The 22646-nt window shown below is 50.9% G+C and overlaps 1 protein-coding gene across 1 annotated transcript; it reads left to right on the top strand.

The window, feature by feature from the left end:
- Positions 1-451: 451 nt before the first annotated feature.
- Glipr2 (GLI pathogenesis related 2) lies at positions 452-21527 on the top strand. The gene is made up of 5 exons (XM_050156103.1): positions 452-705; positions 11105-11213; positions 11576-11679; positions 13309-13386; positions 20145-21527. Exons 1-5 carry the CDS (start codon positions 693-695, stop codon positions 20303-20305), a joined length of 465 nt encoding a protein of 154 aa, XP_050012060.1. The 5' UTR covers positions 452-692; the 3' UTR covers positions 20306-21527.
- Positions 21528-22646: the final 1119 nt, after the last annotated feature.

The following is a 22646-nucleotide window of genomic DNA, read 5'->3' as shown; positions in this document are numbered from 1 at the left end:
AACGTGGGATAAAGTTAGAGGTGGGATCCATGTCTGGAGTCAGACTCAGGGGTGGGAAGTTTGGCTTGGTCTCAGAGGCAGTGAGGGTCAAGAGCACAGGTCCGAATTGAGCTGTGGGCACCTCCTGGGGCGGCTGGAGCTGGAGGGCTAGGACGTGTTCAGTTACAACCTGGGGTAGCATAGCGGAAGGGTCCTAGAAAGATGTGGTTGAAACACAGGGTCGCAGAGGAGGGGAATAAGCACACTCGGGGGAGGGGTGGTGTTGCCTGTCGCTCAAGACCGAGACTGGGAGAGTACCGACCCCTGGTGGCACCGGCGGGAACGGTTCCTCGCCAGGCTACAGTGAGCACCGCAGTCTTAATGACGCCTCTGTAGCACAGGAGTCATGGGGAACCACAAGGAAGGCTCAAGCTCCCCTAGGTCTCATGCGCGCTTTCAGATCGGGGAGAGAGGCACCGCGTCCACATCTGGACCGCCCTAGCCAGCGGCGGAATCCCACCAGGCAATGTGAATTCTAGGGGTGGCCCCCCGCGCCTCCGCCTGCAGCTGCCGTTGCCTTATAAGGCGGGGCCGGGCGGCGCCGGGGGAGTGGCTGAAGCCGCCCCTGCCCCTGCTGGCCCTGGCCAGCTGCTGGGACCCACCACCCGGCGAAGCGCAGCCGCCGCGGAGCAGAGGAGCGCACACAGTCGGCCATGGGCAAGTCAGGTGAGTTGCCCGTTCAGCCCGCCGGAGTGCTAGGATGGCTCCGGGACAGTCGCTGTCACCCTGTACCGCCTGGGGCCCTGTCCCCTGGGAATGCCCTGTAGTCCCCGCAGCTCTCGTTGCAATGCATGACCCCTGAGTGGGAATGGAGAGCACGCGGAGCAAAGCGCCCAAAGGCGCAGCTGCGGCTGTTTCTGGTTCAACCTGGGAGCAAAGGTAGCGGAAAGACCACCAGGGGGGAGAGAAAGAATGAAGAGGGAAAGCGATGGAGGGTCCCTCTGGCTTCGAGCCAGGGATTGCGTCAGGGAGGGTTTCCAAGCGCTGATGGGGTTAGCTCTCTGAGTCTGCCAAGGCGTGGCTTTGCTTTGTTTCCAAGTGAGGACAAAGTTACAGTTGGAAAAAGTCACCAAACTGTGACAGCACCCGTGGCTGTAAAGCGGCTAGTCCGGTCCCAGTCCCACTAAGGCGGCTCTGGGAGTCCTTTTCGCTCTCTTTAGGAGCATCTCCTTAGTGCCCTCTGCGCCAGGCTGGGTGCTGTGCAGACCCGCTCCCCCTCTGATCTCTGCCCTGCCGCCGCCCATCCTCATCACTGGGACTGTGAGATTGAAATGACTGAAAACCAGCTTTCCCGTCACTCCCTGCTTCCCGCCCCCTTTGCTGCACAGCTGTGCTGGCTGGCTCGCACTCAGGTTACTTCCCCTGGGTGTCCCGGCCCAGTCTTTACCACTCCAGTTATCCAGCCGGAAACTCTCCCCGTTCTTCTGAGCTCAACTCTTGTGAGGGGAATCCCATCCCTAATGTCACCCTCCTCCTTCAGAGGGACAGCTCACACCCTGCATCATCTGTCCTCGCTCCTGCAAAGACAAAGGACAGGTGTTGGGTAATAGATTTACTTCTCCCAGACTTATCCCTTCTGAACATCTATTGGGACATCGTTTCTTCCTCACAGGAGGCTCTAGAGCCCTGGTTCTCAACTTGTGAGTTGCGACCCATCAGGGAGGACAGAGGTCGCCTAAGATCATTGGAAAACACAGATGCTTAAATTATGATTCATAAGAGGAGTGAAACTACAGTTATGAGGCAGCAATGAAAATAAGTTTATAGTTGGGAGTCATCACAACATGAGGAGCTGTATTAAAGGGTCGCAGCACTAGGAAGGTTGAGAATCACTGTCCTAAAGGAACAATGAAGTCAATGGTCTGTCAGCCTCAGATGAGGAAGGCTGGGTACCTTCTTGGGTCTGTCCTCCAGGACCAAGACTCAAGAGATGCACAGGAAATGGCCTTCCGCGACCTGGTCCTAACCTGCTTTTCCTCCTGTTTGAGTGACAGGCCTGGTGTGCAATGCTGGCCCTGCTAATCATTTGCTACGTGGTGTGAAGTAAGGTCTTCCTCTGTGCACCAGTTTACCCATCTGTACAAAGAGGGTGGCCCATATGACCCCCAAGATCCTTTGCGGCGGAAAGGATGATGTCACATAATTAAAAGAACGAGATGAAAAACTGGGCAAATGATGTCAGATGTGAGAAGGCCTTTTGACACCTCTACTTGAAAAAGTTAACTCCTTCCTCCCTACACTTATGAGGCAGTCCAGGGACTCTCTAAAGCCGTTTCATTTTATTGATATTTATTGTTACTATTATTGCTGTAAGACAGGGTCTCATTGTGTACCTCTGGCTAACCTGAAACTCACTATGTTGACCAGACTGATCTCAAATTCACAGAGATCCACCAGCTTCTGTACCTCTATGGTGCTGGGATTAAAATCTGACCACCCGCCCCACCCCTACCCCAGCCCCTAAGATACATTTTGATTGATTGTTTCCAGCCCCTGCTCCAAGACGCAATTTTCTAGAACTGCACCTGTGCCGTCATCCTTCTACCTGCTCTCCCCCATCTGTCTCTGTGTCCCCTCCCCCCAACACCTGTCCTTCCTTCCAAGCTGTGGACCCGGTGCACAGAGGGCCAGCCAATCTTTAGGAATGTTCATTTGAATTGTGATAATCAGCGGAGGGGGGGGGGCTTCTGTAAGAGCTGGGAAATGATCTTGATTCAGACAATGAAGGGGGGTGGGGGAGGCACAGGAGAGAGGTGTCCTCTGTGAGGACCATCAAAGGAGTGTGAAGAAAGTGGCCAATTCTAGAGGGTCCTGGGAGGTTCTGGGTCATCTTAGGGATACAGGGTGCTACTAAGCAGGGTGGGAGAGGCTAGAGGCAGGGAGCAGAGAGATTGCCTCCCCACAGACAGCGGTGGTGCAAGCACCTCGGGCCTGGCTTCTGAAACTGTCCACTTGCAAAAGAAGTAGTTTTACTCAATAAACTGTTATACAACTCCAGGTATACAGGCATGTAAAACAAGTATGCGAATCAAATATTTGCTGATTATAAATCATACAGAAATGTATTTTATTATGTGTGTATGTTCTCTGTGTGAAAGTGTATACGTGGGGTGTGTGTTTGTGTGTGTGTGTGTGTGTGAGAGAGAGAGAGGGCTACAGGTAGACAGTGGGTGTCATCTTCAGCCACTCTCCTCCTTATCTTTAGAAGCAGGGTCTCTCACTGAACCTGGGGCTGACTGACTCAGCTGGACTAGCCAGCGGGCCCCAGGATCCTCCTCTCTCTCCTTTCTAGCTCTAGACTACAGGCATCGCCGCCCCTTGCCCAGTCATTGCTTTGTGTTGTTGTTGTCGTTTCTAAGCAGGGGTGCTGGGGACCCCAACTTCAATCCTCACGCTTGCCTGGCAAGTATTTTATCAGAAGCCGTTTCCCCTGCTTTAAAAGAAAAGAAACTTATCTTCAAACAGTTCTTTAGGACACACACATTTGAGACAAGGTCTCACTAGGTAACCTTGGCTGTGTAGACCAGGCTGGACTCAACAAACTCACAGAGATCCACACACCTCTGCCTCCTGAAGTGCTGGGATTAAAGGCATGTGTTGTCACGCCCCGAAATAATCACACAGAAACTATATCATACAAAACACTGCTTGGCCCATTAGCTCTAGCTTCTTATTTACTAACTCTTACATCTTAATTTAACCCATTTCTAGTAATCTGTGAACCGCCACATGGCTGTGGCTTACTGGCTCCAGCAGGACTAAATGACTCTCTCTACTCTGCCTTCCTCCTCCCAGCATTCAGTTTAGTTTTCCCTGCCTAGCTCTGTTCCACAGCATACAGGGGGAAATCCCACATCACACGCCCAGTTTATTGTTGGAACTTCTGTCCTAACTCAAGGCAAAATTCATTCAATGATTTTTTTAGTTTATTTTTTGGTACGAGGGCTTGGACCCAGGGCCTTGTACATGCCAAGCAAGCACCACTGCGCTACATCACTAGCTCTTCGGAGACTTCTTATGACCCTCAAGTGAATAACTCAACAGCATTTTAAAAAAACCAAGCATTCTAGGGCCAACAAAATGGGTCACTGAGTAAAGGTGCTTGCTGCCAAGCCTGAAGACTCGAATTTGACCTCTGTAACCTACACGACAGGGCAAGAGAGTCAACTCCCCCAAGCTGTCCTCTGACCTCGACACACAGACCTGAAAAAATGTAAATAAAAATAAATAGATTTCAAACTCAAGCATTCTAACAGGACACAATCCTCAGCTACACTAACTTGACTGAGAAATGATGTAGGAAAATACTATGCTTTCTGTAATTACCATTATAGTTCTATAAGAGCAGAACGCTTTGTGTGTGCAATAATGACACAATCTGTTGGGAGCTATCAGAAGTACCTCAAGTTCATTCTTGTGCTTGAGTTTGAATCGAGTTTTGGTAGTTGTACATTCAGAAATCTTTTATTGTTGCCAAAATTTTCACCACCCCTACATTCAGTTGTGTGCGGACCGTGGGGGGTAGGGGCGGGCTTTGCCAGGGAAGCTGTGGTCTAGGGCAAGGATGGGAGCCAGAGAGGAGGAAGGATGGACTTGCCTGTGGCAATCTTGGACAGACTTGATGACAAGTTTCAAGGAATAGAAGGGAAGGGGAGACGCACGAGTGCACCCGAAAATGGTGCTGATGCAGATTGCGGGGCAGGAAGCAGGTTGCAGCAAGTAGAGCCAGGTGTCCCCCCACTGGCTAGCTCTCTAGCCCAGGTCCACGTCCTTCGTAGCCACACATGCCCGCCTCTTCTAAGGTCCCCAGAGAGAAAGTAACTCCTCTGGATGACTCAGACCCAGTGAGCCTGCTGCACAAACCCAACCCTGAAGATCCAGGCCACCAGTCGAGGCTTCGGGGAGGTGCCTCCCGGCGATACCCATTTATGTAGAGTTTACGTAAATTTACGTGACTCCCAAAAGACCATCTAAGGAATGAGTCCCTGCCTCATTGGGCCGCAGTTTGGCCTCGTGGAACAGAACTCAGATACACCCCAGAGCTTCACGGTGAGTGTGAGAAATCCCCTAACGCCATCATACAACTGCCAAGGCTCAATCCTAGAGAGCTTGGGCCAGTGCTGGAAGCTCTCAATCCTGCCCACAGGCCTGGTCTCCCTGCTGGGCCTCTGTATACCAGGTGAGCTCGGACCTAAGTTTGCAATAGCCCTCTGCCTTGAATAATAGTGATTGCCAATCATTTGGCCTCCTGTTGTATGCTAGGCAGTGAAGTTAGATATTCTATGTTACTGACCTTTTCAACAGCACTCTAGGCCACGGCGCTCGCCATATAATGTCTGGACCAGTGTGTGAACAAATTAGGATTAGAATTTAGCTCTGGCTAGTGTGTGTGTGTGTGTGTGTGTGTGTGTGTGTGTGTGTGCGCACGCAGAGCCTAGTTCTTTGCCTTCTGAATTGTGTGTGTCCACAGCACACTGACCACATGCCTTCACCCCAGTTCCCATCCCGAATGGACTCTGGTTAGACCCACACAAGTACTCCAATCGTCTCTAAGACTCTTGGTGTCTCAGACACTGGACCCCTACACCAGAGGATATCAGAGCAGAAGGCCAGGAATTTTCTTCTGAGTGAGCCCCTGGGACCACTACAGGAAGAGGCCATGTGGGCCAGGGCAACCCCAGCAGCCCAGTTCATCTGTTCATTTCCTTGCCGGCCTCATTTGAAGGGTTTCCCTGCTTAGCTGTCGTCTCCCGTACTCAGAGGGGAGCCTGGGGCCCAGGGGACAGAAAGTTGTCACTCGGGAAGGACTGGCACTTGAGCAGCCTGAGCAAGCACTCTCCAGTCTGGCAGCTTCTGTCATTCAAGGACCGTGTGTATACTTGGGCATCTTTCAAACAGGCCGGCCTGGAGGAGACCATCACTCCAAGAAATGGATTCCTGGCCCACAGGCAGCTGAGCAACACCTGGTAGCCTATTCCTGCCGTCAGGAAAAGGGGTTGTTGGGTATAAATCACAAGTGTGAAGGATTAGGGGTGAGAGAGGGGCAAGGGAGGGTTGCTATTAGGTCTGGCTTTAACCAGGGCCTCCTGGGTCTGAGTGACCTGAGACCATTCGTACACTGCCCCAGATGCCGGTTTCTTGTCTGATACAGCAGGGATCTAGTCCTCGTACTGTCTCTGAACCTTATTCCTTTGCTCATTCACTCACTCAGCAAATTTCCATGCTTGGAAGAACTTTCAAAATTGTTTCCCAGCTGAGCAGTGGTGGTGCCCTCCTATAATCCCAGCACTTGAGAGGCAGAAGCAGGCAAATCTCTATGATTTTGAGGCCAACCTGGTCTACAGAGTGAGTTCTAGGACAGCCAGGACTACACAGAGAAATCCTGTCTTGAAAAAGAAAAAAGAAAAAATTGTAAAAAATGTTTTTTTCTCCAATTGTCTGCTTCCTACTCTTCCTAAAGATGCAAACCCAGTTTTGCCCCCAAAGGCTGGAGCGATTTGCTTTCCAGCCTCTTGTCAAGCGTATGGAGGGGCCTGTTCTCACCCTTTGTGGGGAGGCTGGAGAGGGCAGTGGTCAGGGAGGGGGAAGCTGAGGAATGAGCCTGTCTGCCCAAAGCAGGGGTGGGGGGGGGGCTAAGGACGGCTCTCAGAATCCCCCCCACACTCTCCTCAGTCCCCTAAAAGGAAGCGGAGTAGCCCCACCTAGAGTGTGCAGCCTTGCATTCCGGCAGACAGCTGCCTGGCTGTCGCCCCTGCTCTAGCCTCTGCAGTCTCCTGCAGACCCCTCTCCCAGGAGGCTCTTGAGAAATGCGAGAGATCGGAGGAAGCTGCCTGTGTGGGCTCCTTTCCCCTACTGCTCCTTCAGCTGCCCCCTAAAGCTTGAGGGGCACATCCCACTACTCCATGGTGACCATGGGTTACAGGACAGAGCTTCAGAGTAGGGCCTTCCTTCAAGTCTAGAGCCCTCCTGATGGTACCCCTTGAGCAGGAAGGGAATCTGGGCAGGCTGCTGTCCCTGCAAAGGGCATTTCTTTCTAGTTTAGTCATAAATGCGTCAGGACACCCCAAGAGGCTGTGAGAGGTTAACGAGGTCTTCAAGGTCCTGTGGCAGATGAGCAAGAGAAAGCAAGAGCCCAGGGCAGATAGGTCTGCCTGTCCCTCCTTCTGGCTCTTCTACAAAATGAAGTGTGGATCCCTGCCCTTCCCCCGACCCTGGGACAGCTGAGGGCCCACCCTGCCTGGCTGTGGGTGGTTGGTTTTATTTTGACTTTATCTGTGTTGGGGTTTTTCTATAGCAGTAGGGCGTGCCTCGGCCTGGGTGTGGTCACCATTGATAACTTGCCTCCTAGGGCTCTCCTCCTGCTCTGAGTGGGAGGGGACGCCTAAGATAGCCCTAAGTGGCTGGAGGGCCCCCTGGCTTCCAGCTATGGGAAGCTGTGGGTCTCTGTTGAGACCTGGTGACCCCTTGCAGAAGTCCCGGCTGAGGGAGCCTGACCCTGCTGGGGCCTGTGCCTGGTGTCAGCTTCTGGCACTAATCTTGTGTTGGTTCAGGAACTTTCACTTTTGTCTCCTTGAACTTCCTCCATTCTGGGAATACAGTGACCTAGTTTTTAGAAGTCACACTTGTCTCTGACGAAAAGCCTGCAGGGCCTTCAGCGCTATGGGGTCCAGTGCAGACTGACCCCAGCCCACAAGCTGCTTTAAATCGGTGCTCTTTCTCCTGGGTCCTGTCATAGCCTGGCCCTTTCTGCACCTTTGGCCTCCTCCTCCCGCCTCCTGAACCTGGAACAATCTTTCCAGAGAGTTCTTGTGACACTGCACGTGTCACCAAGTCTCAAGTGTCCCTCACGGTGTCCCAGCAGACCTTCTCTGGCCTATTTGAGTCGTGGGAACTAGTTCAGGATGGCCCTGGCTGTGCCTATCATTCAGATAGGGGCCTTTCTCAGTGTGACCGCGTAGCTCATACATGCCTTTTTATAACCCTGTCTAAACTCCTCTAAGTCACAGGCCCGTTCCTCACCTTCCTCTCCAGCACCTGATGGAATCCTACAAGGAACGGAGACAAACTGGCTTGCATGGGCCCAGTGGTAGCTTGCTACCTTCTGGGAGGAAGCCCTGTCCAATCCCCAGAAAGCTTTATGCCAGTCCAGCAAAGGCACATATTTCTAAAGAGAGATGCAGACTTCAGATATCAAACTATTGGCACCATGGAACCAAGGAATTGGAATGGCCCCAGGAGGCTCATGCTGGGGGGGAAGGATAAGGCTGCAACCCCAGTGCCAGCCATGGGGAGGGACTTGCCTTCCAGGAGGAGACTTCCAGGAGCACTGGCTGCTTGAAAGAAGGCTTGCTGCGTGGGGCCAACCTTAAGGAGAATGGCTTCCTTATTCACAATTTGCCTGCTATTTAAACCCAGACCTTGTGTCGGGTCTCCCCAGATGGAGAGGGGGGATGGGGGTCACTGGGTCTTTTGTTCCTCCACTCACTGTGTCCACATTGTCACCTTTCTCTGCTTTCCACTGTTATTTATCTTGGAATAGTAAGGACAGGGACGGCTGTTTCAGAGTACGGAGGACAGGGTGAACCCCCATTTGTCGGGGCTGCCAGAGCACAGGCTCGTTCCCCTAAAGCTCCAGGAACTTTCTGACTGGGAGAAAGGACCTTCTTATTCCTGGCTGACATCCTGCCCTTCCTGCCTGCCAGCTCCAGCTTTCTCCTGTAGGACCCCAGAATTCCCCAGAGAACTCCGCCCCCCCCCCACCACCACCACAGTCTTCCAGTCTGATCCCAGTGTGTGCTTACTCTCACAAGACCCCACTTGTGCAAGGCAGGGCGGAGCACCCGTGGCCTAGGAGCCATGGTTACCACATTATCCTGCTGGTTCCCTAGCTCAGTAAAAAAGACCAAACTTGTGACTTGTGCCCAGGAGTTGCTCTTGTTCTCATTATTCCCTGTTCCCATGGTCTTTGAAAGACTGATTTGATGTCCCCGGTCCCACATCAGCATGCCAAACCGAAACTCTTCTTTGAGATGCCCCATTGTCAAATGAGATCACACAGCTGTCAAGCAGCTCCAGGGTCCTTCACCTTGGAAACTCAACACTCAACTAAACACCACCTGCTTCCTCCCACCTCAGGAGACCTGAAGTCTGTCTTTCCTAACACAAGGGTGTGGACCTTCTCTGGCCACCAGGACGTGAGGGTTTTTGGTTGTGACTCCACCCTCTGCGTTAAGCTGAGTCATTATTTCCACGTTTACCTCTGTTCACTTCGCCATCTGTTACCCCAAACCTCACAAATCAGTTCAGAGCCCTTCTAACTCTGCTCCACCATATGTTCTGAGACTGGATCACCTATACAATCTTGCTGGGCCCTACAGCCCCCAAGGGCGGTCTACTTCCTCTGTAGTTTGTCAGAAAGTCCGAGGACAGGGCGGCCACCAACCGCGAGCGGCATTTCTTCCTCCCTCCTGCCTGCAGTTGGCCCCAGGACTTCCTTCATGACTGTGGTTGCGCCTTTCCTACCACCGCCAAAAGACAGGCTCCTGGCAGATGGGCCAGTCTGATCTCGCTCACAGTCCTATGGGTACCCCATGTCTATAGAGAGGGGTGGATGCCTAGGTTCCTAAGGCCTGTGATCTTATCCTGGCCCCTTGCTCCAGGCCCCTCTTGCACCTTTACTATTCTCTGCTCACAGGACCTTCTCTGTGTGAGCTTTGGAGGACCGGGTTTGGCATCACGTGGGACAGTGCTCAGGGAGCAGACGTGTAGACTAGAGTCGGTCTGAACTGATGGTCAGGACTTGGGTGGGTGGATGTGGTTGCTCAACAATGATGACTTGGTGGAAGGGTACGTGCTGGAAATGGAAAATGAGTGGGTGCATGACATGGGATGTGGATGCAAAGCAGATGGACGTTTGGTGAAAGGTGATTGGCTGGTGGGACGGATGGACGGTTTGGGACAAGTATTGAATAGATAAAAGATACTAGAAGGATGGGGTTGTTTCAGATCTGAAGCAGTATGGGTTTCGTCCACTCTTGCTCTTCATCCATCCCCTATGTCCCCAACCTCAGCCCTCTGGTCTTGTCTTTACTAAATTTATCATTCAGTTGGGCACAGGCTCTTTCCCCACTGAAGCGTCACACAGCAGATCACACCCTCTCTTCCCGTCACCATGGAGTCCTTTTCTATACTCTCCTCTCCTCCATCCCTCAATGATGCTTTATTTGGTCCTCCCTCTTTTATTTATTTATTTATTTATTTATTTATTTATTTATTTATTGGTTTTTCGAGACAGGGTTTCTCTGTAGCTTTGGTGCCTGTCCTGGAACTAGCTCTTGTAGAGCAGGCTGGCCTCAAACTCCCAGAGATCCGTCTGCCTCTGCCTCCCGAGTGCTGGGATTAAAGGCGTGTGCCACCACTGCCCGGCTTTGGTCCTCCCTCTTTATCTGGCTTTATTTGACTCTCTCTCTCTCTCTCTCTCTCTCTCTCTCTCTCTCTCTCTCTCCCTCTCTCCCTCCCTTCCTCCCTCCCTCCTTCCCTCTCTCTTTCTCTCTCTCTGTCCTTATTCTCTCCTTCCTTCCCTCTCCCTTCCCCTCATCTTTTGCTTTTACTGATCCAACATGGTACCATCCACTCTAGCTAAGATATTCTTCCCTAAGCTCCCAACGCCAGCCCTTCCCAGATTCTACTGGCCTAGTCTGAGGTTTGCCGCCACCTTCAGACATTGTCTCTTAGATGTCTGACCAGCTCTCTACCTTCCTCAGCACCAAGAACATCTTTCAGAAACACTGTCCCTGCTTCAGCTTAGTTGTCTCCCGTTGCCTCAGATAAAGATTCACATCCCCAACGTGGCCCAGAAGATCCTACATAATTTGCAGATCAGAGATCTGCAGAGACAGGGAGGGTGACAGGAGTGTAGAGACAAGATGAATACTGGTGTGGAACAGGGCCGTGTGACCAGGATGGAGAAGAGGCAGGCAGTCTCTGTGTGTCCTGAAGCATGCCTATGTACCTTCAGAGGGTCTTCCCTCTGCACTGAAGGTTCTCCATCCTTCTGTCCTTCTAGCTTCCAAACAGTTCAATAACGAGGTCCTGAAGGCCCACAACGAGTACCGGGCTCAGCACGGTGTGCCCCCACTGAAGCTTTGCAAGAAGCTCAACCAAGAAGCCCAGCAGTGAGTCTCCAGCCCAAATCGGGCGCTAGCCCTTCATGGAGATGCTTCTGCACTCATAAAGGGGTCCTGGGTGGTTGAAGGGATGTGGTTGGAGTTCCCGTACAGCCAGGCTTAAGGACCACTCTGCTGCCAGCTCGGGCAGGTTCCCTCTACTCCTAAGTGTCAGTGTGCTCTTCTGAAAATGGGATTGTTGGAGGCCCAGGCACGGGGGCGGTGTTTCCGCTATCCCTCTGGGAACCCAGACAGGGAAGGCGGCTCAGTCATACTAGATCAAAACTCAGACACTGGATCGGGGTGGAGGGTCCTAAGTTGGGGTGGAGGGTCCCTAGGTTGGGCCTGCTCTGAGGAGACATGTTATGCAGGTATTCAGAGGCCCTGGCCAGCACAAGAATCCTCAAGCACAGCCCAGAGTCCAGTCGTGGCCAGTGTGGGGAGAACCTTGCGTGGGCATCCTACGACCAGACAGGTAGGACACCCTTGACTCTTCTCTCCGTCCATCTGGACCCGGGATGACACTATGCCCTTCGTGGCTCAGTGATGGCGTGGCCACAGGCCCAGGAAGGGAGAGGAGGCCCTGAATTCTCAGCATCTGCTCCAGGGCTGACCTCAGTGGCTGGCTGGGAGCCAGGAAGCTGGGAGCCGGGAACAGAGGAGTCAGACTGCAGTTCAGATGCGTGGGTGCCGGAGACCGCAGCACTATATCCATTGGCAGCCTGGTTCTGTGGGCCCTGGAGCAACCTTGATTGTTTCTAAATTATTTTTTTACGCTGTAGGTATATTGCTCTTATCATAGAAAAAAAAGAAAAGAAAAGAATTGAGCATTTTTCTTTTCTTTAAAAAAATAAAATGAAGAATAAAAAGATGATTTTTCTGCCCTGAGCCTGGGAGGGAATGACCCCACCCCACTCAGCAAGCATTCTTGAGTCTCTTTTTCCTATAACTCTGAAGTAGCTTTTTAGGAAAAATAGATATGTCACAATCCCTGAGCTTTCTCCAAACCCCGGGAGAAAAAGATTCCTCTTCTCCCAAGCCTCACATTCCCCAGAGCTCCCAAGGGATCCCCCAGGCTGCCTGGTTTCCTAACACATCAGCCCCCCCCTCTCTTTCCCCAAGAGCTATATGCCTGAAAGGCAGCTGATGATGGGGTCTCTCCGCCTCCCCCTCAGTCAGCAGACTAGGGGCCCAGGGCTGCTGCCTCTCCTTATTGGGCCCTAAGGACGCTGTTCTAGCCTGGCCTGTGTTGGATCTCTCTGGCCCTAGCTTTCCCATTTCTACACAAAGAGGTTTGAGTTGATGTCTCCTGGTTACTCAGGAGAGTCTCAGGAGAGCTTTTACATTTTTTCCAATCCGTGGGTCTCTCCTCCAGAACCAATAGAGCCAAAGAAGGCCCTGTGCCTCAGCTTCCTTTCAATGGTCCCCAGGCATGGCTGATATGTACTTCATGGACTAGCAGCCACAGTAGGGAACTTGGTAGAGATGAAGAATCACGGTCCTCTAGGACCTGCTTTAATCAGACTCTAAGTTGTAACAAGGTCCTAGGGCGACCCATCTTGACTCCTGTGTCCTGAGTTGGAACGGCGGCACTGGGATCTACAGATCCCTGGGAAATGCCGCCTCACGCCATGGCTGACAGTGGATGCTCGAGATGAGGCCTTTCTGGTGACAGTGACTACCTTTGGCCTACAGGCTCAACTGCTTTTACTCAGTTCCTATTTTAGAAACAGACCCCGGGTGGAATGAGGATGCCTCCTAGAAGTTCAGACCATTGCTAGAAGGCCCTCAAGATATGCTGGGTTCAACCTTTTTATTGTAGAGGCCCAGAGCAGAAAAGGCCCTGCCTAGAATGCCGCGGCGGATCAGTGGCAGAATGTAGGCTTCCTTATCTGGGGACCACGGCTTAACCCCGGGCCAGTGCTCATCCCAACAAAGGTTCTGTCTTCATCACGAGTCCCCAGGAGTCTGCGGGAGTAACCCTCATGCGTTAGTTACTTCATCAGTGCGCCAACAGACATCTGGGTGGTTTGGGGTCTGTGGGAGAAGATGGAGCGGGTGTGTAGACTCCATGATTTAGTTCACGTGTGCCTTTTCTGTCCAGGAAAGGAAGTGGCTGATCGGTGGTACAGTGAAATCAAGAACTACAACTTCCAGCAGCCTGGCTTCACCTCAGGGACCGGTGAGTGGCAATGGCGCCTGGGCTGACCAGTGTCTTCAGAAGGTTCGCTTTTTCCCTCCTGCGTTGGCTCAGTCATGTTTCTCCAGCTGAGCTGCCCAGAAACCAAAGCCTCCTTTCCCCAGCACCTGTCCACCTCACCCCACCCCACCATCATCCCACACCTTACCCTTTCTTCATCTGGGGGTACCCAGGATGCTGATCCTGCGCCCTCCATTACATCCCCAGTCAGCTCAAAGTTCAGTGTGTTCTCACTGCAGCGTGTTCCCCTCACTGCAGCGTGTACTCCTCACTGCAGCGTGTTCTCACTGTAGTGTGTTCCCCTCACTGCAGCATGTTCCCCTCACTGCAGTGTGTTTCCCTCACTGCAGCATGTTCTCCTCACTGCAGTGTGTTCTCCTTACTGAGATGTGTTTTCCTCACTGCAGCGTGTTCTCACTGTAGTGTGTTCCCCTCACTGCAGCGTGTTCTCACTGTAGTGTGTTCCCCTCACTGCAGCGTGTTCTCACTGTAGTGTGTTCCCCTCACTGCACTGTATTTCCCTCACTGCAGCGTGTTCCCCTCACTGCAGTGTGTTTTCCTTACTGCAGTGTGTTTCCCTCACTGCAGTGTGTTCCCCCTCACTGCAGTGTGTTCCCCTCACTGCAGCGTGTTCTCCTCACTGCAGTGTGTTCCCCTCACTGCAGCGTGTTCTCCTCACTGCAGTGTGTTCTCCTTACTGAGATGTGTTCTCCTCACTACAGCGTGTTCTCTGGAGTCTAGATTTGAGCTGGCTGCTTCTTTCTTGAACTAGTATCTGAGCACATCTGACTGACTGGTTATCCTGGTGTTTCTTCCGCCTCAGCTGCTCTCTTGGTTGCACTGCTGTGGCTCCCTGTAGGCAGTCAGGAAAGGGTCAGGCCACTCTTCACCTTTCCTCCTTCACACCTCCCTCCTCTTCCTGCCTGTTCTCCACACCTCATGGTACTAGGGGGTTTTCCTTCCTCTTGCATTCTAGGCTGTGGTTCAGGTGAGCCTAAGATTCAGGAAAGCTTGGCTCTTCCTAGCTCTGCCATTTAGGGTGTGAACTTGAGTCAGTTCTGGTGGTGGTCTCCCAGGTGCTTCTGGGAATTGGTGATGCAGAACCGGAGACCACCTTTGTTATAGCCCTTTTTAGGGCGAGCAGTAAACACGTGTGTGTGTATGTGTGTGTGTGTGTGTTTGCAGATACGTGTGTGTGCGCATAAGTGTGTAAGATGCAAATGTGTGTGAAAAGGTTGCTGTCTAAGGTCTTCCTCGGTTGCTCTCCACCTTAGCTTTTGAGATAGGGTTTCTCACTGAATCTGAGCGCAGCAACTTGAAGGCCCAGCCAATGAGCTCCCACCCCCACCCTAGGCAAGCTTTTTGCGCCAGTGCTTAGGATGGGCCACTTCCCCAGCCTTGAGCAGTAAACATTTATCTTATTAACGTCTGGGCAGCTCTTCTGGTTTTTGAGGTCCTTCTGCCTCATTTGCAGGCCTCACTGCCCCACCCCCGCCTCCCCACTTTTCCTAAGAAGTGATTCATACCCTTCTTGGGCCCCCAGACAGGGTTAGAAGAATGTGTATATGATTCAAAGCACCAGAGAAACTGAAAGGGGGAGGGGTTCCCTCCCCACCCCAACCCCACCATCCCACCTACATAAGGGTAGAGCCACTTGGGGCCTCCCATCCCCTGGAAAGTTTCTTCAGAAGCAGGAAATGACATGTTCTCGCTGTTTCCTGTGGCTTACTGCTCACCCTGTCCAGGAAGGGTTCTTGCAACTCTAGGTGCAGACCTGGGACAGTTTCTTGTTCAGTTGGCACCCCCACCCCCTTCCAAAGTTGTCAGGCTGAGCAGCAGGAAGCTTCAGATAACAATGACCCTGTCACTGAATGAAGAGGAGGGAGCAGTGTTAAGGATATAGATAATGTCCAGATACTTTATTTCCTCGCTTGCTTTCCCCATGAGTGAGGTTCTTGAGCAACCAGACACATGCTGGATCTCGGAGCTGCGTGTGCCGCTGCTTGATGTTTACTGATTGTATCCACAGCCGCGCCAGCCTCCAAGATGGCAGAAAACAGGGCCTTTTCTGCCCATTTAGCCAAGGAGAAGACTGAGACCTACAAAGAGGTCTCCTCAAGTCTTCCGGTCTTACCTGGTGCCTCTTCTGTGGCTCCTACACCAAGAGACAGTGTCTGTGCCATACTGGGGACAAATGACACTTGAGCCGCTGGTAGGGCATCGCTCGGTGTTATAGAACTGAGGCTTCAGGAACCTTGAGGCTTGTCAGGTGCATCCTGCCCAAATCTCTCAGTTCCTGGCTTCTCCTTGCTTGTGTTTTGGGATTCCCTGACCTAAGTTCACGTAGGCGAAAGGCCTGTGAGATACCTTGCAGTCTGCTTGGACTGACAGCCCCTCCCCCCCAGCAGCCTTCCCTGATAACACCTACTCACTGGTCCCTGCTATGTGCTGCATGGAAAAAAAAAACATTCTTAGTTACTTTGTTCTGTCCTGGTTAAGTGAGTAGATTCGTTTATTCTAAATGAGGTCTGGTCTGACCTGGCATGGCATCTGAATGCCATTTAAGTTTCTGGTTTCTTGTGCAAGTTTTCCTGAGTTGTGTGTGTGTGTCCTCTTTTGCACTGTCAGAGCAGTGAAAGGGTCGTCTCATTCCTTCTTGCCTTCACACATTGTTTCTTTGCAAGGATATGCTGTAATAGGTTCAGTGTGGGTTTTCAAAGGCATACATATTCTAGGAAGTTTCGGTCCTCAGCTGGAAAGAGGATGTGATCTCTTTAAGGGGTGGAGACAAAGAAGAAAAGAAAAAGGAACTGTTGCTGGCCCTTAGCGTTAGAAACCAGTATGTATCTGACGTTGCTAAGGAAGTTGTGTCTCTTAATTCATCTGTAAATACCATAATGGGATTATCTGTGCCAACGGAAATCTCCACAGAGAAGATTGCTCAGTGTCCTCCCTTACGAAGAAGCTGCCACGGGCATCTAGCCACTGATGCACACTTTCTGTCCCTTGCTAGTTGCTTGGCAACCAGTGGATGATGGAAGTTTTCTTCTTCTCTGGGAAACAGAGAGAAAGATGGTCGATGGCCAAAGCCTGTGGTCACTTTAGAGTAGCCTGTGGGAGAAAGGGCTTGAGCCCTGGCTAAGAGGCAGCCAGAGAAGCAGGATTGCCTGGCAGGGCTGCCCAGTGCCTGGAGCTGTTAACCACAACAGAACAACCAAGGGTGTCCAGGACAGAAGGGGCGCTCTCCTCAGAGCTGAAAACCAGACTTTCTAGAGCTGAGGGCAATACAAATAATACAAATTCAAAGATAAGTAAAGATTTTGCATCTGACCTAGGCAACTTTTCTTTTGCTTTAAAAAAAAAAAGTAATCTTTGAGATAGGATTTCTTTGTATGGCTTAAGGAAACTTGAATTTACCAGGTACTCTGGAATGACCTGGAGCTCACCATCTTCCTGCCTCTGCCCTAAGTGCTGAAGTTTCAAAATTTAAAAATTATGGGCCCATGAGATGGCTCAGAGTCATTGCCTGGGTTTAGATGCCAGCCTAAGTTTAGGTAGGAGAGAACTGACTCCTAGAGGCGTTCTCTGACCTCCTTCACGTGTGCTGCGAGGCATGCTTGTGCCCCCCAACACACGCACACACACACACGCATACACACTCGCACACACACACACTCACACACATACACACACATGCACACACAGATAAATGAATTTTTTTTTTTTTGCTTTTGTTTTTCAAGACAGGGTTTCTCTGTGTAGCCTTGGCTGTCCTGGAACAACTTACTCTGTAGATCAGGCTGACCTCAAACTCAGAGATCCACCTTCCTTTGCCTACTGAGTGCTGGGATTAAAGGTGTGCCACTAGGCCTGACGACAAATTTAATTTTATATATATTTATATATTTAAGCATGAACTAGGCACAGTGATAGGAAGACAGCCCCAATCTTTGACTTCAAAGCCAGTGAAGGCCAAGGAATAAGTAAGAATAGAAATCAGTGGGTAGGCAGACTTTTCTTTTCTGCCTGCCAGTTCCCAAATAACCAACATGGAGGCTCTATATTAATTATAAATGCTCACCCAATAGCTCAGGCGTATTACTAGTTAACACTTACATTTAAATGAACCCATGTTTCTTATCTATGCTTTGACATGTGACTTGGTACCTTTTCTGCGTGTCCATCTTACTATCTTGCTTCTCTCTGTCTGTTCTCGACTCCCAGCTCTGCCCTTTCTGTTTCCAGCATTCTCAGTTTGGCCCTTCTGCCTTCCCTTATCCTGTTCAGCTGTTGCCCAGTCAGCTTCTTTATTAACCAATGAGAGTAATACATACTTACAGCAGACAAAGATTGTCCCTCAAATCCACACAAGCTGGGCGTGAAACACAGGAGGTCCTGGGTTCAATCCCCAGCTCCACACAAGCTGAGTGTGTGACACTGGAGGTCCTGGGTTCGATCCCCAGCTCCACACAAGCTGAGTGTGTAACACTGGAGGTCCTGGGTTCGATCCCCAGCTCCACACAAGCTGAGTGTGTGACACTGGAGGTCCTGGGTTCGATCCCCAGCTCCACACAAGCTGAGTGTGTAACACTGGAGGTCCTGGGTTCCATCCCCAGCTCCACACAAGCTGAGTGTGTGACACTGGAGGTCCTGGGTTCAGTCCCTAGCACTGTATGGAAGCTGGTGTGTGGACACATGCTGTAATACAAGAGGGGAGACTGGATGATCAGAAGGTCAAGATCATTCTTGCCTACATATTGAATATGAAGCTTCCCTGAGATACAGAGACCCTATCTTAAAAAAAAGGGGGGGAGGGGAACCTTGGCAGTTGCTGGCAGTTTCAGTGCCAAGCCTGCTTTCCTGACCCTCACTCAGAGTGTAATGTTTCCTCTCTCTCCAGCACAGCCAATGAACTGTGACTCCCACGGAGAGCTATGGCCATGCTTGGCTATGCCTGCCTTCCTTTCTCTGACTTTCCCTTTTAGAAGCCCACACTCTTGAGTAAGCCTTGATTTCTTCTAGGCACCTCCCTTTTCCACTCAACCTTCATGTCTGAGCCTAACTTAAATGTCTTTAATAAACTCCAACTCCACAAAACAAAAACAAAAAATAAAGCTTGTTCTTTGCCATGTGGGTGTCATGGATGAAGGAGCCAATGGGAATGGAGAAGGGTAAAGACAGGGTGTGGGTCGGGGTAGAGAGGGAGATGTCTGGCAAATGAAAGGGTGATTGAGAAAGGCTTATTTAAATAAATGACATCTATTCAGATCTCAGGGAAGAGAAACTGTTACTCAGTAGGAGAGCTCCCAAGGGCTGAAGTCTACCATGATAGAGTGCTTACTGGCATTTATAGTCTTGGGTTCAATTCCCAGTACTGGGGGGAAAAATATCCTCGCGTAGGCTGATTTGAACAAGGGTTCATTCCCATGGGGCTTTCTCAATAGGAAGCAGCTTACTGTGTCCAGGGAAAGGAAGGAAGGAGGCCAAAGTATTAGCTTTCAATCCAGGTGCAGCTAGGAGTGTAAGATTTTGACTTGAGGAAGTTAAATGGATACGACTTGTGTCTCAGGGTGATCTAACTATCTTTCCCTTTCATTCGCAGTGAGATTTCCCATTCTCACAGTGACAAATGAATGAAAGAGGTCGGAAGTGGAGCCAAGAGCAGTCAGGAGATGTTGCTTCATTCCAAGACAGAAAGCTACGAATGAAGCCAAGGTTTTGGAAGAATATAGTGGAGCTAGGTTTTAGAGTCGCATTCCTTGGGGATTAGCGGTAGGTGGTTGTGAGGAATCCAGGAGAGGAAAGGATGCAGGCTCATCCCTCAGCTATGCGCAAAGATGCTGTTGATACCGATGGGAAGTCAGCAGAGGAGCAAGTCTGGGGGACCAAAATCGAGAGTGAGATCTGGATAGATTGCATCCGTGTGTCATCCAAGTGGAAGTGCGTGGTGATTGTGTCAGGAGCAGAGCGCGGAGGACTGAACCGGGGAAATCAGGGAAAGAGGAAACTGCGAGAAGGGCAGAGTATAGGAGGGAAAGGAGAGAGTGCCTGGATTGAGGCTGAAGAGGCTGCATGACCAAGATGGAGACGGGAGGGCTGCTAAGAGATGGGTGTCCTGGCACTCAGTGAGGGAGGAAGCTTTGAAAAGAAGGGACACGAACTGTATGTATGTTCCTGAGAGGTCAAGGAAGACACAGGGGGGAAAAAGACCATCAGAAAATAACAGAGAACTTCAGGAGTTCAGTCTGAGGGTCTGGAGAGTGAGAGCATCTGCTGCTGTTGCAGAGGCCAGAGTTCAGTTCCCAGCGCCCACATGGTGGTTCACAACCATTCAAAACCCTGATTCCAAGCGGTCTGGCACTCTCTTCTGACTTCCTGGGTGACCATATATAAGCACGCTAAACATTCATACACATAAAATGAAATCAAAAAAAACTAAAACACAAAAAGTTCAGTTTGTGGGGGGGCGCCCCTGAGGGCTGGTGCCCAGAAGCTGAGGTCACAGGTACTGGGACCACTGTGCTTTGCCGTGACCTCAGCGAGACTGTGAGCAAGTGCTGAGGTAGCTGAGGTCTGTGGGATTGATTGACATGTGCAGCCGTGTGCTTTGTTTCTTCTTCATGACCGGGCGAGTATCTAATTATCTGAGCCGGACAAGAGCATGCAGGGTTTGAGGGTCCCTAAGCATCCTCTTCAGGGTTCGGCTCACCGCTCATTGCGCCTCCCTTGCCTTCCCACAGGACATTTCACGGCCATGGTGTGGAAGAATACAAAGAAGATAGGCGTGGGGAAGGCATCGGCGAGCGACGGCTCCTCCTTTGTGGTGGCCAGATACTTTCCTGCGGGGAATGTCGTCAACCAGGGCTACTTCGAAGAAAATGTCCCACCTCCAAAGAAGTAGCTCACCAGATGTCACGAGAAGCTGGAGACACACATACGAAGTGCCCACAGAACAACAAAGAGCCAGCCGAGGGTCTGCCCCTGGGGCGTACTGTGCACACACTATAGGCGGCTGGCCATGAGCTCATCCTGGTTAAAGGATGGACATCCGAAGCGTTTATCCCGAGGGTTACCTAGACCACAGTTACTTAGATTTGGGTGAGATCAATCCTGACATCTTTTTACTGTTAGCTTTTAAGCAGACTTCTTTTGTGTATCTCTTACTTCTGATATCTATCCTCGGACTTTGTGTATCCTGAATATTTACCATGCTGAGAAGTAAGGTCGTTTGATGGGAACTTCCTGCGCTGTAATCTCCTTTTGGTAGATTTTTGAAGAGTATTAAAAACTTCCTTTAAATGTGACATAAAGCAGCTTGCATTAGAGAGGCGTGACCAGTTCCATTCCACAGAGTTACTGAGATTGCTCGTTCTGGCTGGAAGACATACTATCATCCCACACCCGCTGGGATTCCCTAATGGAATTGCCAAAGGAGAAGGAAAAACAAACCCTTACTTCCTATGAGTTTTTACCCTTTAAAGAGCAAATGCCACAGCCACTAGTGCCTTTCACAGCTCTTAAATTTCAGGGCTTACAGCACTACTTCTGGCTTCTGGGGGCGGGGCTAGGTCTGGAATACAGCCCTACCCCCCAACCTCATCTCACTGGACCCTCACATGGCCTGGGCTTTTGGCCAAGGTCTTGGACTATGAAGTCAGTGGTGTAGGGGTGAGGGTGAGGTCACTTGGGGGCCCTAGAGGAAACCCCACAGCCTCTGTCCTTCCCCAACCCAGGAGGCGGTAACCAACGAGGCTTGTCCAGGGCAGCTGTAGCTGCAGCTGAGCTGCGGCTCCCTCCTGGAATGTATGACCAGCCCAAATACTCCCAGGAGGAGGCCCAAACAGGAAGATTAGGAACGCCAATTTAATTTTGCATTTTGCCTCAAATTATACCAAGTTTAACCAGGTCCTTTCAGGAGGGACCAAGCCAGAGGTCCAGTTGAGTGTCTCTGAAATTACCTCATCTCCTTCTGCCAATGGAAGGGTTGGAGGAAGGGGTTATTGACCTAAGGACAGACCGAGGCTGCCGGTCTTTGTTTGACTGTGAACAGTCTCACACTGTGCCATTTGGTTCATCCAGGGATATCAACTAACGAGACAATAAAATCCTTTCCTTTTGTGTAATTTCTTCCTCTAATGCTTTTAGTTTATGGCTGAGGTAATTCAGGACTCTGAATCCATCTTGAACCACTCCACCTTCCCAGCCCCTCCCCAGAGGGGCTAAAATAGTCACTATGGAAGTGTGTAACCTCCTAGCTCTGAGGGCAAACAGCCCTAGGCGCGAGGAATTTGAGCTCAAGCACATGGTGAAACTGGAAACATAAGGGAGTTTCAAACAGAGCCCCAGCAAATTTAAGCTATTTGCAGTTCAGTTATTAATGGTAAGGACAGGTGAGCCTGGCCTAGAGGCACAAGCCTGGAATCCTAACTCCTCTGGAAACGGAGACGAGACGGGATCAGAAATTTCAAGGACAATCCTGACAATTTAGTGAGGTCCTGTTTTAAAAAGAAAAAGGAAGGCAGATTCTGGCTTGCACTGGCTTCAAAGCCCCACCCCACTCCCTACCCTCCCACCCCCAGCTTCGAAGACAGACGTGTAAGAAGAGTAGATTGTGAGATGCTATCCTGACCTTCCTACTGGTAAATCTGTATATCTTTGAAAATGCCCTTGGTTAAGAATTTGTAATTTGATGATATCAATCTATAAGGGTTGAATATTAGGGTCTCCTCCCCAGGAATTTCCCAGATATGAAAAATTCTGAGCTGGGCAGGAAGAGAGGGTGAGCGGAATAGATCGGGAAGGGGACCTTTTCTGGCTGCACCAAACAACAGCCAGTGTCTTCCTGGTGACTCCTAGGACACCAGCAGAGACATCACCAGGTGATGGAAGCTGGAAGGAAGCCGGTCTCTAAGCTGGAGTCTGTTTCCACCGTCGGTTGAGACTAAGGAAAAAGCTGCTTTCCAGGACTGGAGTAGAGCCAGGCAGTGCTGCTGGCTGAACAGATGGACAGGGGCACACCCAGTCTCCCAGAGTATAGCTGGACTAGCCCTTGCTATGTAGACTAGGCTGGCCTCAGACTGGCAGTTCCGCCTCAGTTCATTCCTTCTTAAATTTTAAAAAGAATGTTTCATTAGCCAGGCGTGGAGGTGCACAGAGACAAACACAGGCAGTTCTCTGGGAGTTCGAGGCCAGCCTCATCTACCTAGCAAGTTCCAGGACAGCCAGGGCTTCATAAAGAGACC

This window comes from Alexandromys fortis, unplaced genomic scaffold (assembly GCF_014885135.2).
Source record: "Alexandromys fortis isolate MF-2015 unplaced genomic scaffold, M_Fortis_MF-2015_v1.1 scaffold_92, whole genome shotgun sequence".
In the NCBI taxonomy this organism is placed as follows: Eukaryota; Metazoa; Chordata; class Mammalia; order Rodentia; family Cricetidae; genus Alexandromys; species Alexandromys fortis.
Note: the sequence above shows the minus strand (reverse complement) of the source record. Positions and strands in the feature narration are given on the sequence as shown.

Bases quoted from the DNA above. Each gene is read 5' to 3' on its own strand.
- Glipr2 (XM_050156103.1), top strand. The intron at 11,214-11,575 runs GTGAGTCTCCAG...CATGTTATGCAG, and splicing joins CTCAACCAAGAAGCCCAGCA to GTATTCAGAGGCCCTGGCCA. The intron at 11,680-13,308 runs GTAGGACACCCT...TTTTCTGTCCAG, and splicing joins GGCATCCTACGACCAGACAG to GAAAGGAAGTGGCTGATCGG.